The sequence below is a fragment of the Diospyros lotus genome, chromosome 6 (genome assembly GCF_014633365.1).
Source record: "Diospyros lotus cultivar Yz01 chromosome 6, ASM1463336v1, whole genome shotgun sequence".
Lineage (NCBI taxonomy): Eukaryota > Viridiplantae > Streptophyta > Magnoliopsida > Ericales > Ebenaceae > Diospyros > Diospyros lotus.
The window spans coordinates 37,289,767-37,301,785 of record NC_068343.1 but is presented as its reverse complement, the minus strand read 5'-3'; the positions used below and the strand labels follow the sequence as shown (position 1 = coordinate 37,301,785).

At 34.0% G+C, this 12,019-nt stretch overlaps 1 protein-coding gene across 3 annotated transcripts; it reads left to right on the top strand.

The window, feature by feature from the left end:
• Positions 1-3,301: 3,301 nt before the first annotated feature.
• LOC127804053 (PHD finger protein At1g33420) lies at positions 3,302-10,282 on the top strand. 3 transcript variants are annotated; one of them, XM_052340773.1, is made up of 7 exons: positions 3,302-3,673; positions 3,776-4,133; positions 5,852-5,978; positions 6,244-6,459; positions 7,933-8,550; positions 9,107-9,888; positions 9,931-10,282. In XM_052340773.1, exons 1-7 carry the CDS (start codon positions 3,656-3,658, stop codon positions 9,987-9,989), a joined length of 2,178 nt encoding a protein of 725 aa, XP_052196733.1. In that variant the 5' UTR covers positions 3,302-3,655; the 3' UTR covers positions 9,990-10,282. The 3 variants fall into 3 exon arrangements, with proteins under 3 accessions (XP_052196733.1, XP_052196732.1, XP_052196734.1); XM_052340772.1 differs by having other exon boundaries at positions 3,305-3,673; positions 9,107-10,278; XM_052340774.1 differs by having other exon boundaries at positions 3,306-3,673; positions 3,754-4,133; positions 9,107-10,277.
• The last annotated feature ends 1,737 nt before the right edge of the window (positions 10,283-12,019 follow it).

Genomic DNA, 12,019 nt, shown 5'->3' with positions numbered 1-12,019 from the left:
CCTTAGAAGGTTTTCTAGGGACAACCTTTTCAAGAAGGTCCCTCAGTAGCCCCTATGGGCTTCTTTTTCTGGCTTATTTTTTTTATTTTAGATTAGACTAATTTTCTTAGATACAACAAAAATAAATATTATTATCTCAAAATATATGTAATAGTGATAAATCTTTACCATTAATAATCCAACTCATATTTAAAATAAGTTAGAAAAAATTAAAAGTGATATAATAGAATAAAAATTATTCTATTAGCTTAAATATTACCAAATATAATTAAAAAATTCTTGTTACAAAAATACAATAATTAAATTTTATAACGTGAAATTTGCTAAAAATACCATGATTGTTGAATGTGAGTGTTACAAGGGTGAGATTGCCTTAAGGATGCGAATATCTTTAGGATGAGAGTGCCACAAGGAGGCTGCCGCAAAGGGTTGCTACAAGGGTGGCCGTCACAAGAGTTTGTCGCAAGGGTGGTTGCTGCAAGGATTTACCGCAAGGGTGGTTGCTACAAAAATTTACCGAAAAGATTGTTAAACTTTAAATTTTGTGTCGTCTGTAGAAAAATGAACAAAAAATCAAATTATGAATTGCTACTAATGGCAAACACTAAGGGGGCGTTTGGTACGAGAGAAGTTTTTAAATTCCTAGAATTCATGATTATTGGGAATGCTCTTGGAAATCTTTGATTATCAAGATTTATACAATTCTATGTTTGGTTAGATTTAAATATTCTCAGAAATGTTGAGTATTCTTTTCTGAGAATTTTACATTCCTATGTTTGGTTTAAATATAACATTCTTGGGAATTCATATTCTTTTTTCAAAATTACCCTTATTTAATTTTTTATATAAAAATGATAAAAAAAATTTACTATATAAAATATTGGAATCCACAATATCTTTAGAAAGTCAAAAAAATATCATTTTTTTATACATTATGTATTTGTATGCATGTGTATATATATATACATAATATATATATGTTTGTATGAATATCTATTTTAATATATATAATATTTTATAATAAATAATATAAATATATATACATATATGTATATATAATATATTTGTATGGGGTTGTAAAAGGGTAAGGGGTGCTTTAGTCCTTTTATTTGTTAAAAACATTCCCAAGTCTATGGGAAACTTGGATTCCCAACCCCCCATGGAAATCTTTTTGTGGGAAAGTTACTTAAAAATCATTCACAGGAATCATATTTTTCAGGATTCTTTTTATAAAAAAATTGTACCAAACATGAGAATACAGATTCCCAACTTAACCTTCTTAGGAATCTTAAAATTTCTCCTATACCAAACGCCCCCAGAAGTAATCATGGGACTCACTTTCAAAGTGGGGAGTCTCACCCACTACTACGAGATAGCCAACATTTAACAGGAGCATATTTGCCTCCACAAGGCTCTCATCAACAAAGGAGTGCGCAGGTAACTCTCCTAGATCCTCAACAATAGGTAGAGGACCAATTGTCGCCCCTATGCTTTCATCATCCATTTGAAATTAATTAGCATAGGCACACCAGACACTTCACAACAATTTAGCGCCTTTCTTGCGACATTTTCATCCTAAAGGCATTCACATCCTCGAGGCAGTTTCACCCTTACGACACTCACATTCAGCAATCATGGTATTTTCAGCAAGCTCCATGTTATATTTATAGAAAAGCAATCGCTTGCAGGAGACTCTTTATGGCAACTACCCTTCTGATAGCCTTCTTGTGGCACTCATCTTTGCAACACTCTCATCCTAAAGGCATTCATATCCTTGAGGTAGTCACGCCCCTTACAGCACTCACATTCAACAATCATGGTATTTTGAGTAAGCCCCACAATATAAAATTTAATTGTTATATTTTTGTTATTATATTTTTGACAACAACAAAAATAATATTAGAAAATTTAAAATGATGTTTTTAGCTTGTTTATATTTTAGAATTTGAATAAAGTGGCATGCATTAAGGGTGAGCATAAGTTAGTATTGATGTTCCATATGTAAAATCTCATTAAAAGATATAAAAAAGGTTTCAAAGCCCAAATTAACTTTTTGGACTCACCTTAATTTGGGGAGAGTCTTTAATTCTAGTGAATAATGGAATATCAAGATAAATATTATTCACAAAAATTATAATTTTAATTGATTTTAGAATATCAGGGTAGACATTATTCACAAGAAATTTAATTCTAATGAATCTTAAAATATCAAAATAAACGTTATTTATAAGAATTCTAATTTTAGTGGATCTTAAAATATTAGGATAAATATTATATAAAAGAATCTTAATATTAGGGGATTCAGAAAAGCTCCATACTTCTCAATAAATAGATGAATTCTTATTCTAAAAGAAATATGTATCTGATATTGATTTTAATACGATATTCAAGTTTTTAGTATTTAATTTAAATATCGAAGTGTTTGCATATGGACTATCATACGCTTTTTGATTATTTTTTTTTAAATTTCAAATAATTTGATGACGATATTTTTAATTAATAAATTTATTATTATGTTCGACTGACAATAAATATTAAACAAACTAAGTGTAAAGGTAAGAGTGACAATTAGCACATGACAAATAATTATTAGTTCTTGTTTTTTTAAATTCTAAGGGCCATCAGTTTTTTATTTTTAATAAAAATTTAATTGTTCAACCAAATAATTATTTCACCAAATGAAAATTTTAATTTCTAATCACCAAATAATAACAATATTATTTTTTATTTATGTACCAATAGATATCTGAAATAAATTTACAAAAGCCAAGGCTGATTACTAAATAATTATGCAATAACAACATTTTGTTATTATTGCAAAATTAATAAATATTTTTTTTAAATAATTAATAAACTTTTTTAAATAATTACTAAATAATAAGCTGATTACTAAATAATTTTTTATGGACTTTTGCAATCAGACTTCCAAACGCATATAATAATAATAATATTATTATTATTTAAAATTAAAAAATTTAATATAAGAAAGTCCAGTGCATCGCACGGGCGACCTAGTTGAATTCAGAAAACATCAAACTTCACGCCTTTCCATGCGCAAAAAAGACGTTGCAGATGTGATTTGCCACTTTTAACCTTCCTATTAACGTCAATTTCCAGAATTACCCCTGCGCTAAGGGAACAGAGAAGAATAGGGGCATTTAAGTAATTTTAATAAAGTCTCTTCCAGGAAAGCAGAGGTGGCTTAGCGATTAAGCTAATAGGGAATTTTGAATTTATAAAAAAAGAAATAAAAAGGAAATTTGGAAACCGTACGGCAGTAGCATTACCATCGATCTCTCCTCGTTTCCCGAAACCGACTTAACCTATTTTCCCGAAGCCCAAAGCACCACCCTTTCTTATTCCTATCCTTTTGATCAAATAAAAACCCTTCCTTAGCAACGCAACAGAAACCACTGCTCTTCTCCACATCCAGTGGCAATAATTATAATAAATAATAGCTAATAAATATATATACATATGAAAGTACCAAAAAGTCCAGAATCATCTACAATCATCATCTCGGTCGTCGTCATCGTCGTCTACATCTGAAACCCTAGTTTCAGCCACTGCACTGAAACTTGTTCAATCCCCCCCCCCCCCCCCCCCCCTTCTCCGTCGTTCCCTTTCTCTTGTTGCTGCTTTCAGACTTTTTTTTATGATAACAGACATACATGTAAATACGCCTATTGTTCATTCATAAATAATAATACTCTGTACAAACCTTTTGTTTATTTCCTATTTTGATCTCGTCAGATCTATATACTTTTTATATCAGATCAGGTCAGATCTTAAGCCTATTGAGATCGGAGATACGGTTGTTAGCGGCCGACCTTTGAAGAGGATGAAGAGGCGCGTGACGGCCGACCTTAACGACTTCCTGACGTTTCCGCCGCCGACTGCCGGTGGCGGACCTCCTTTCAGGACCAGCATCAGCGCGTTCCTCTCCAAGCACGCCGTGCTGCCTCCTCCTTCCTCGCTCTTCCCCCACCTCGCTTGGCAGATGCTGTTCCGCGTCGGGGATCTCACGGCCGACGACGGCCCCGACGCCAACCCAGCCGTCGTGTGCCTAGATATCGTCGAGGAGGACGTCGCTAGATCCAGATCCGTTTACTGTGACCAGTGCCGAGTCGTGGGTGAGTTTTTCGACCGAATCGCCACCGCCTCTCTTAACTCGGCCCCTGTTTATTTATTTATTTATTTTTATTTTAATGTTTTCATTCATTTTAATTTTATAATAATTTATTCTTTTTTTTACCTTATTATTATTATTATTATTATATACCATACATACCATACAACACGATATTATATATTTATATATATATTTCTGTTATTTTGAAAATAGAGTTCTTTGCCCAAACAAAAATAGTGATGGAGGTAATCGGTCCCACGTCCGTTCAATAGGGCTTGGGAGCAGGTTATAATTCCTATTTAGATATACGATGAGACTATTTAAATAATTTATTATATTTTAATTTAATATTTAAATAATTAATTAAGAGATATTAATTCTTTTTATAATTACTTATTATTTTATGGGTTTTAAAATATTATTTTTAAACAACATTTCTGTTAAATATATATTATTACTTTGACTGGAGGTAGCGAAGCAGTGCACGTAAGGGGGGATTCGATTTCATATTCGGTCCCACAATTTTGTTCCTGTCGGGTTTTCTGAGGAATTAGTTCACTTCCAGCATTTATTTAACTTTCTTTAATTACTGTAATTAAAGAAATAGTGGATGTCGTGCACCATAAATTCAAAAGTCAAAATAGTGTTCAATAACAGCGTTGATTTTATTTTATTTTTTATGTAAAATAAATATAATAGGAATGAATGATTATAGAAAAGTTGGGGATTGAGCGTCTTTAGAAATGTTCATTTCCTTTTTTGTCATTAGAATTACTGAACATGCAGATTGCAATATAGTGTCAAATTGTCATATAAATATTTTTATTGGATAATTTTGTTGACTACAAAACTTTGACAAAGTTTTCATGGGGATTTTCCAGGTTGGTGTTCTGTCTACATGCGCACTGTGCAGTCACAGATTAGGTTTTAGATAGTGTGTCTTGTTGCAGTTTTTGTATTTGATCATTGTTATGTTCCATTTTCATTCTTTATTTTAACTAGGTTGAATATCTTCTACCTTGTAAATATACTGTGTTGAGCGGCACCTTCTTTGGGGGGAGGAAATGGGCTGGCAGAGCTTTAGAATTTTTGAGTCACTAATTTGGTGTTCTCCCTTTGTATGATAATAGTTGTATTAAACATCACGGTACATTTTTATGACAGTTTGTTAAGTTCTTGAACAGTTTGCTTAAGTTTGGGTTGAACAGTTTATTTATATGTACAAATTACGAAGACTTCAAAATACTTTGAACAAAAATATAGAAATATACCCGAGGACTGACGCAAACCCTGTTAATGTGCCTTCCTCTTTGTCAGTTGCATGCTGACATATTGGTTGATTCATGACTCACCTTGTGCTTGTTGGACCACCATATCCTTGTGCAAGGCAAAGATACAAAAATATGTATGAAGAACATGTATATTTTGTTTTCAACCAATAAACTCTGCTTTGTAGGATGCTGGTTGGTGAAGTAAAGGGTGTTGCAAGATTTAGGATCAATTTGTTAAATAATTATTGTCATGATTATGCTTTTTTTCTTTTTCGTTTTTCATGGAATTCACTATTATGGACTTATATCCAATTGTTATTGTTGTTTTCTAGATTATGTTGCCTAAATTATTTTCATTTCACTTTTGGATTGAATAATCCAGAATTAAATGGAAATATCAAAAAAACAAAACTTTTTATGCTTTCTTGCTGAATTTTGGTTTACAAAGGTTGGAGTGGGAATCCGGTCTGTGCAAAGCGTTACCATTTCATAATTAAGGCAGATTGGGGTTCCATTGGTGGACATCACAAGTCATGTGCTAGCTGTGGGGACGTTCTGCACCTCTCTGAGTCCAGGTGAGCAAACAGAAGTTACATGTCTTTTGCACTGTGACTATTACACATTTATTCTTTGCCTTGGGTATCTTGCTTAATGTGTCTCCACTTTTTATATAATGGTGTGATTTGCAAGGTTCTGAGTTACCAAAGAATAAAGCTGCCTTTAAAAAAATTTGTTTTCTATTTACTTTGTATTACCATAATTTGTTTAATTCTGCTTCTGGGTTAGATTGCTCTAGGAATATTTCTTTACTTATGAACTGCAACTTGTCATTATTTCCAGGTGCAAGTCTTGCAATCATGTCATGACTACAAAAGATGTGGAAGATTGGATGTATCACCAACTAGAAGATACAACACATCTTCTGCATGGTGTGATCCATTCAAATGGTTTTGGGCACCTTCTTAGGGTCAATGGTAGAGAAGGTGGTTCAACAGTGCTTTCTGGATGTCATATCATGGATTTCTGGGATCGTCTATGTAGATATCTCGGAGTCAGGTTGGATTTGTGATTGTATGCTTTGGAGAATAAATGTCATTCTGCATCTTGAGGCCTCTTTACATCTTAGGCTCCATTTGTTTCAAGGTCTTTTCTGGTTTTCAGATGACAGAAGTATAAAAAATATTTTTATTACATAAATATTTTATCCCAAAAGGGAGAAAATGACTGTCCAATTTACTTTCCACTAGTGATCATTTTCCCTCCTTCCTTTCATATAATTCTTTCCTTTTATTAAAACACCATTATATATATGTAAAACTCAATACTTTTAATGCACCCTTGAATATACATACACATATATACTATAGCTAATTTTAAAAAATATTTTTCATGCCGAATAATGAAAAATATTGTTTTGGAAAATATTGTTTTGGAAAATATTTTTACATGCAAACCAAGCTCTGGAATTTGATTTGAAAAATAAGTTTCTGGAAATGTTTTTGTTTGTAAATTATTTTCCAATGTAAAATATTACATAGAAACAAACAGATCCTTGGCTCACATGAATTTTACTTGTTAGCATCAGGTCATTCGTTTATTTGTCCCTGCATAGATAGCAATTGGATAAGGGTCACGGATTCTGTGTTATTCATTTCCTTCAATTTTTCTTTATATTTGTCCTGTGCATGTTCTACTCAAAAGCTTTATAAGGTATGGGCGTTACATGAACAAGTTAGTGTACTTGAGCTGGTAAAAAATAAAAACTGTAACATCAGAAGAATGTGTGTAATATAAATGGCTGTCACAAAACTGTTATGGGTTTTGATTCTGTTTCTTTAGCTTAGACATCCTTCCATTTACACACAATATCTAAATAGAACTACTCATATTTGGAAATTTCAATTCTAAGGTAGCCGTGGTTGGCAAAATCAGGATTGTTATTTCATCAAATTGAGGATTGTATAAGCTTAAGTTATGCAAAAGGCAAGTAGCGATACCATTAAAAATGGATAATTTCAATTTTAGAAAAACCAAACAGTAACTAAGAAAAAGGAAGAGTTGGTGTCACAGCAACAAAGAAGAAGAAAAAGAATAAGAAGAAATATTGTATTTTCAGCCGTAGTTTAAACAGGATGAAATATTATTATTATTGCTGCATTAGTTTCATTGCAAAGAAAAAGAAGAAAAGAAGGAAAAGAAGAAGAAGAAGAAGAAAGTTTGGACTGCTATTGGGAATGCCATTTGAGAAATTTTTTTAATAATGTTTTATCCTGTAATATATTTTTAGTAGCAGGATAGGGCTTTTGTAGCTGCAGGATTGACCTGATTGTATCCTAGTAAGATCCAACCAAAATCCAATCCTGCATGTGATCCTGGTCGGTTCCATGAAAATGGATTGTCGGATTGTGCAACTGCACAATCTACCTAGGGATTTAGATTAATCTCCTTATCTTCCATGGTTAAGACTTGTTCCTAAGACTTAAGTCATCAAATGCTTTGATCTTAAATATACTTTTTCATTTATGACAGAAAAGTTAGTGTTATGGATGTCTCAAAGAAGTATGGATTGGAGTATCGGCTACTATGTGCTGTCACCAAGGGCTGTCCATGGTATGGTGACTGGGGTTACAAGTTTGGTGCCTGTAGTTTTGGTCTTACTGTTGATGACTATAGAATGGCTGTAGAAATGATCTCGAGGCTACCATTGTCCAACTTCCTCTCTCAAGGACGTAAACCTCGCACTCGCCTGCAGGATGTAATCTCATTTTATCAGTCCTTGTCAGAGCACGAGCTTGTAAATGTTAGAGACCTTTTCTGTTTCTTGATGAGTTTGATCCATGATGAGCATGGGGATTCATTACAATTTGGTGATGCCATCTCCAAGAAACGTCGATTTTGCACCTCAAGTACATTGTGTGCGTGGACCACCACTGACATCAAAAGGGTAGAAGAAGCAATGTTTAGAGTATTGCGTGCAGTTACTGGGCCTACCTGGGTTACTTGGCGCACCCTTAGAGGCGCTGTCTGCAAAGTGGCTCCTCCGGAGCTCCTGGATTACTGCCTCAAGGAAATCAAAGGGAAGTGGACTGCTGATGGGATGGTTGTGCATGCACAGTGCAATCCTGATTCAGGTGCTATTGAGTACAGGTGAGCATTTGGATAGCTATCTACATATTTTGTGGTTAATTTTAATGCTCCTATGTTTAATTTTATTTTTGATAACTTGTGTAGAAGGTCAGAAAAGATGATAAGATGAACTATTTGCAGGCTTTTATGAGTGTAAACTAGCATGAGGTTGCAACTTTGTATGCGCATGTTTTTTTTTTTTGCTCGGCATATATGTACGCAAGGTTTTTGTCTTGTTTTGTTATTGGTGTAGTTTAGCCTTCAGATTATTTATTTATTTATTGTTATTTTGCCCATTGGTAATTAGAAATTCTATTGACATCACTGTTCCAATACTTTTTTTTTTTTTACCTTCTATTGATTATTGAAATAGTGAAGTATAAATGAATAAACATATGTATTAGGCATTCCATCAAAAAACATATGTATTAAGTAGGAACTAATAGCAGGGGCCTGCCTTTTTAATTCAATTGACTAGTTGCTAAGCACAGAAAAATAGTCTCACAATTAATCTTTTCAGAGTTGCTATTGCCTTGTACGGTTCTAACTAATAAGCTTTTTAACGTAATTGTTGCAGACTTGAACCAGCTGGAAGTCTTGCAGGGAATCCAAATCCAACAGAGACCAATTGTGCAGTAGTGACAAATTGCCCTTGCAAAGAACATTTGCTGCAGGACCTGAAATATCTATATGAATGGCTTCTCCACCCTCAAACCATGCTCAACTACGGACCTCAGGCAAATAGAGATGTTGCAATCAGCTCAGCTACAAAAATTCTGGACTGCAAGCAGTTTGTTAAAGATTACAGCAGTCCAGAAAAGAAGTTGGAAAGTGAGAATCCATTTGTGATCCAGCTCTGGTGTGGGGTGGAAATAGCAGGAGGGGAAAACTGGGAAGAGAAGGAGGCTGTGACAGATGTGCCTCTTGAACGGCTGGTGCTGTCATCACCAAATGCGACGGTTGGTGACGTGAAGATGGAAGCATCGAGGGCCTTCCAGGAAGTATATTTGATGTTTAGAAGATATCGAGCGGAAGAGGTAGTTGGGTATGGCGGAGTTGATGATTCGACGCAGGTGAAGCTGTTGTTAGGGTCGGCAACAGAAATGGTTCGAGTTAGGGGGAGATTGATGGGGAAAAATTGGGGGGTGAGTAGATTCAGGATGGAGCGGGGGATGGAGAGGTGGATCGTGGAGTGCAGTTGTGGGGCGAAGGATGATGACGGGGAGAGAATGCTGGCTTGTGATGTGTGTGGAGTCTGGCAGCACACTAGGTGTGCTGGGATTCCAGACTTGGATCCGGTGGTTCCCGTCAGATTTGTTTGCTACAAGTGCAGCAGCAACAACAGCCCGGTGACCGTAGGTGGTGGTGCTAGCAGCAGCAACAACAGCCATGTGACCGTAGGTGGTGGTGCTAGCGGCATCTTCTGCGACGACACTGGCGGTGGAGGTGGCAGCAAGTAATGCTGCCGTTTCCGGGGGGTGGTTGTACCTGACTCTTGAGGGTGCAGTTATCCTTCCTGTAAATGTTTCTTTCTTTTTTTGTGTCCTTTGTTTTTCTCTTGATTTTTCTAGTCTTTTTCTCTTGTGCTGGGGGAGGAGGGGAGGGAGGGAGGGAGGGATGGATGGATGGTTGTTCCTTGGGGGCATATATGAAAGAAAAACTATTGTGTATAAGTAGAAGACTGACAGGAGAGGGGGGCTTCAAGAGATTGCATGCAGAGTTGGTAGTTAGTTCAATGAATGGCTTTTTTTTTTTTTTTTTTTTGTATATATATATATATATATATAGCCTAGCTAGCTGCTGGTCTAACTTGCAAAAAGCGTTCAAATTAATTTTATAAATATTATAATATTTTATTCACTCATTATTATACTATTATTGTAGTCTTTTCATAAAATTAAATTTATCAATAAATATTTACGGTATGATTAATTATATATATATATGTATATTGCTTGGAGATCAATATACTTTAATCACGATGAATTATAATTTAATCACTAACTAATAATTTGTAATTAAAAAGTTATTAAATTTAAATTTAATGCATAATTTTAAATTATCATTAATTGTTAAAAAACTTAATAAGCTGTTGACATGAATTGTTAAATAATAGAAATGTGCATTAAATTTTGTATAAAAATATAGAAAGTTTATTGAATTTTGTATTATAATATAAAAAAATTATTAAATTTTGTATTAAAGTATAAAAAAATATTAATATTTCGTTAGTTTCTTTTATTATATTAGATTAAAATTTAATAATATTTTAATTATAAATTAAAATTTAGTAGTTTTTTCATATTTTAGTAAAAAAATTAATAATTATTTATATTATTTAACCTAAATCAAACAATTGAATAGACGCAATTTATATTACCTTTCTAATCACAATTAAGCCCTAAAAGACTAACCACTCACAAGGTCAAGGAAGAAAATTAAATTACTTAGACAAACAACACAACACGGGATACCTAATTATTGAAGACAAATAATCTCTCCCAGTAAATTGACTTAGAATTGACTTGTAGCAAAGATGATCACTACCAACTTTTTAGTGAGACTCGCCCTCATAATCCACAAACTTAAATAAAAAAAAAATCAATCAAAAACAAGGACAAGCAGAAGTATTGACTAACCCACTTGCAATACAAATCAGCGTCAGTTCATCCATATCAACGTTTCATCGAAAGAATATGTAAGACAAAATAAATAAAAGTGTTTTCCAACAAGGGCATATGATCCAACCTTAAGCTCCTTGGCAACATCAAGACCCTCGTCTCATAGGGTCGCCCTTCTACAATCCCCTTACCTTTTCCATGTGAAGCGTATAGGGTATCTAAAATTTAACAAGAACACTTGTGAGCAACACAAGCTCAGTAAGGTAACCTATTGGAACAAACTGGTTTAGCTGTGTAAAGTGATTAGTGGTGATAAATAAAATGAAATACTTGTCATGAAACCGTGGCCTTATTATGCTAAGGCTCTAGATGCTCTCTGAGATCCCAATACTGGTCCTTCCAACATGATAACATGATAGTCTCTAGGAACTGGTGAGGACTGTCTTTTTGGCTAGCTATCGAACTAGATCTACAACTCTGAAAATAGTTTCATTACTGGGGCGTTAAGCAACTGATCAGTCGAAGTGCTCGCATCAACATGGGTGACACCAAGTTACCTCCATGTTTGTCTTGGTTCGCTAATACTGAGTGGACGACAACTTTAAGATTGGCGTTTGATACCATGCTATTGATATTGTCATTGGTATTGAAGCTATCAACTCTATGTCGATTGTCACTCCCTAATTATTTTGTAACATACCACCATTACAACTTCTAAGTGCATATTTGTGCAACATGGCTTAAGATTCACACCACATACACTATATCACAAAGTTTACTTTGTAGGATTCCTTACATTATCTTATAATCTAGTGAATTAACTAGACTTATTATCCATTCATGGTCACTTAGATATTTTTTTTTTTTTG

Coding starts and splice junctions, on each gene's coding strand:
- LOC127804053 (XM_052340772.1), top strand. Junction 4,134..5,851: donor TGACCAGTGCCGAGTCGTGG/GTGAGTTTTTCG, acceptor TGGTTTACAAAG/GTTGGAGTGGGAATCCGGTC. Junction 8,551..9,106: donor TCAGGTGCTATTGAGTACAG/GTGAGCATTTGG, acceptor TAATTGTTGCAG/ACTTGAACCAGCTGGAAGTC.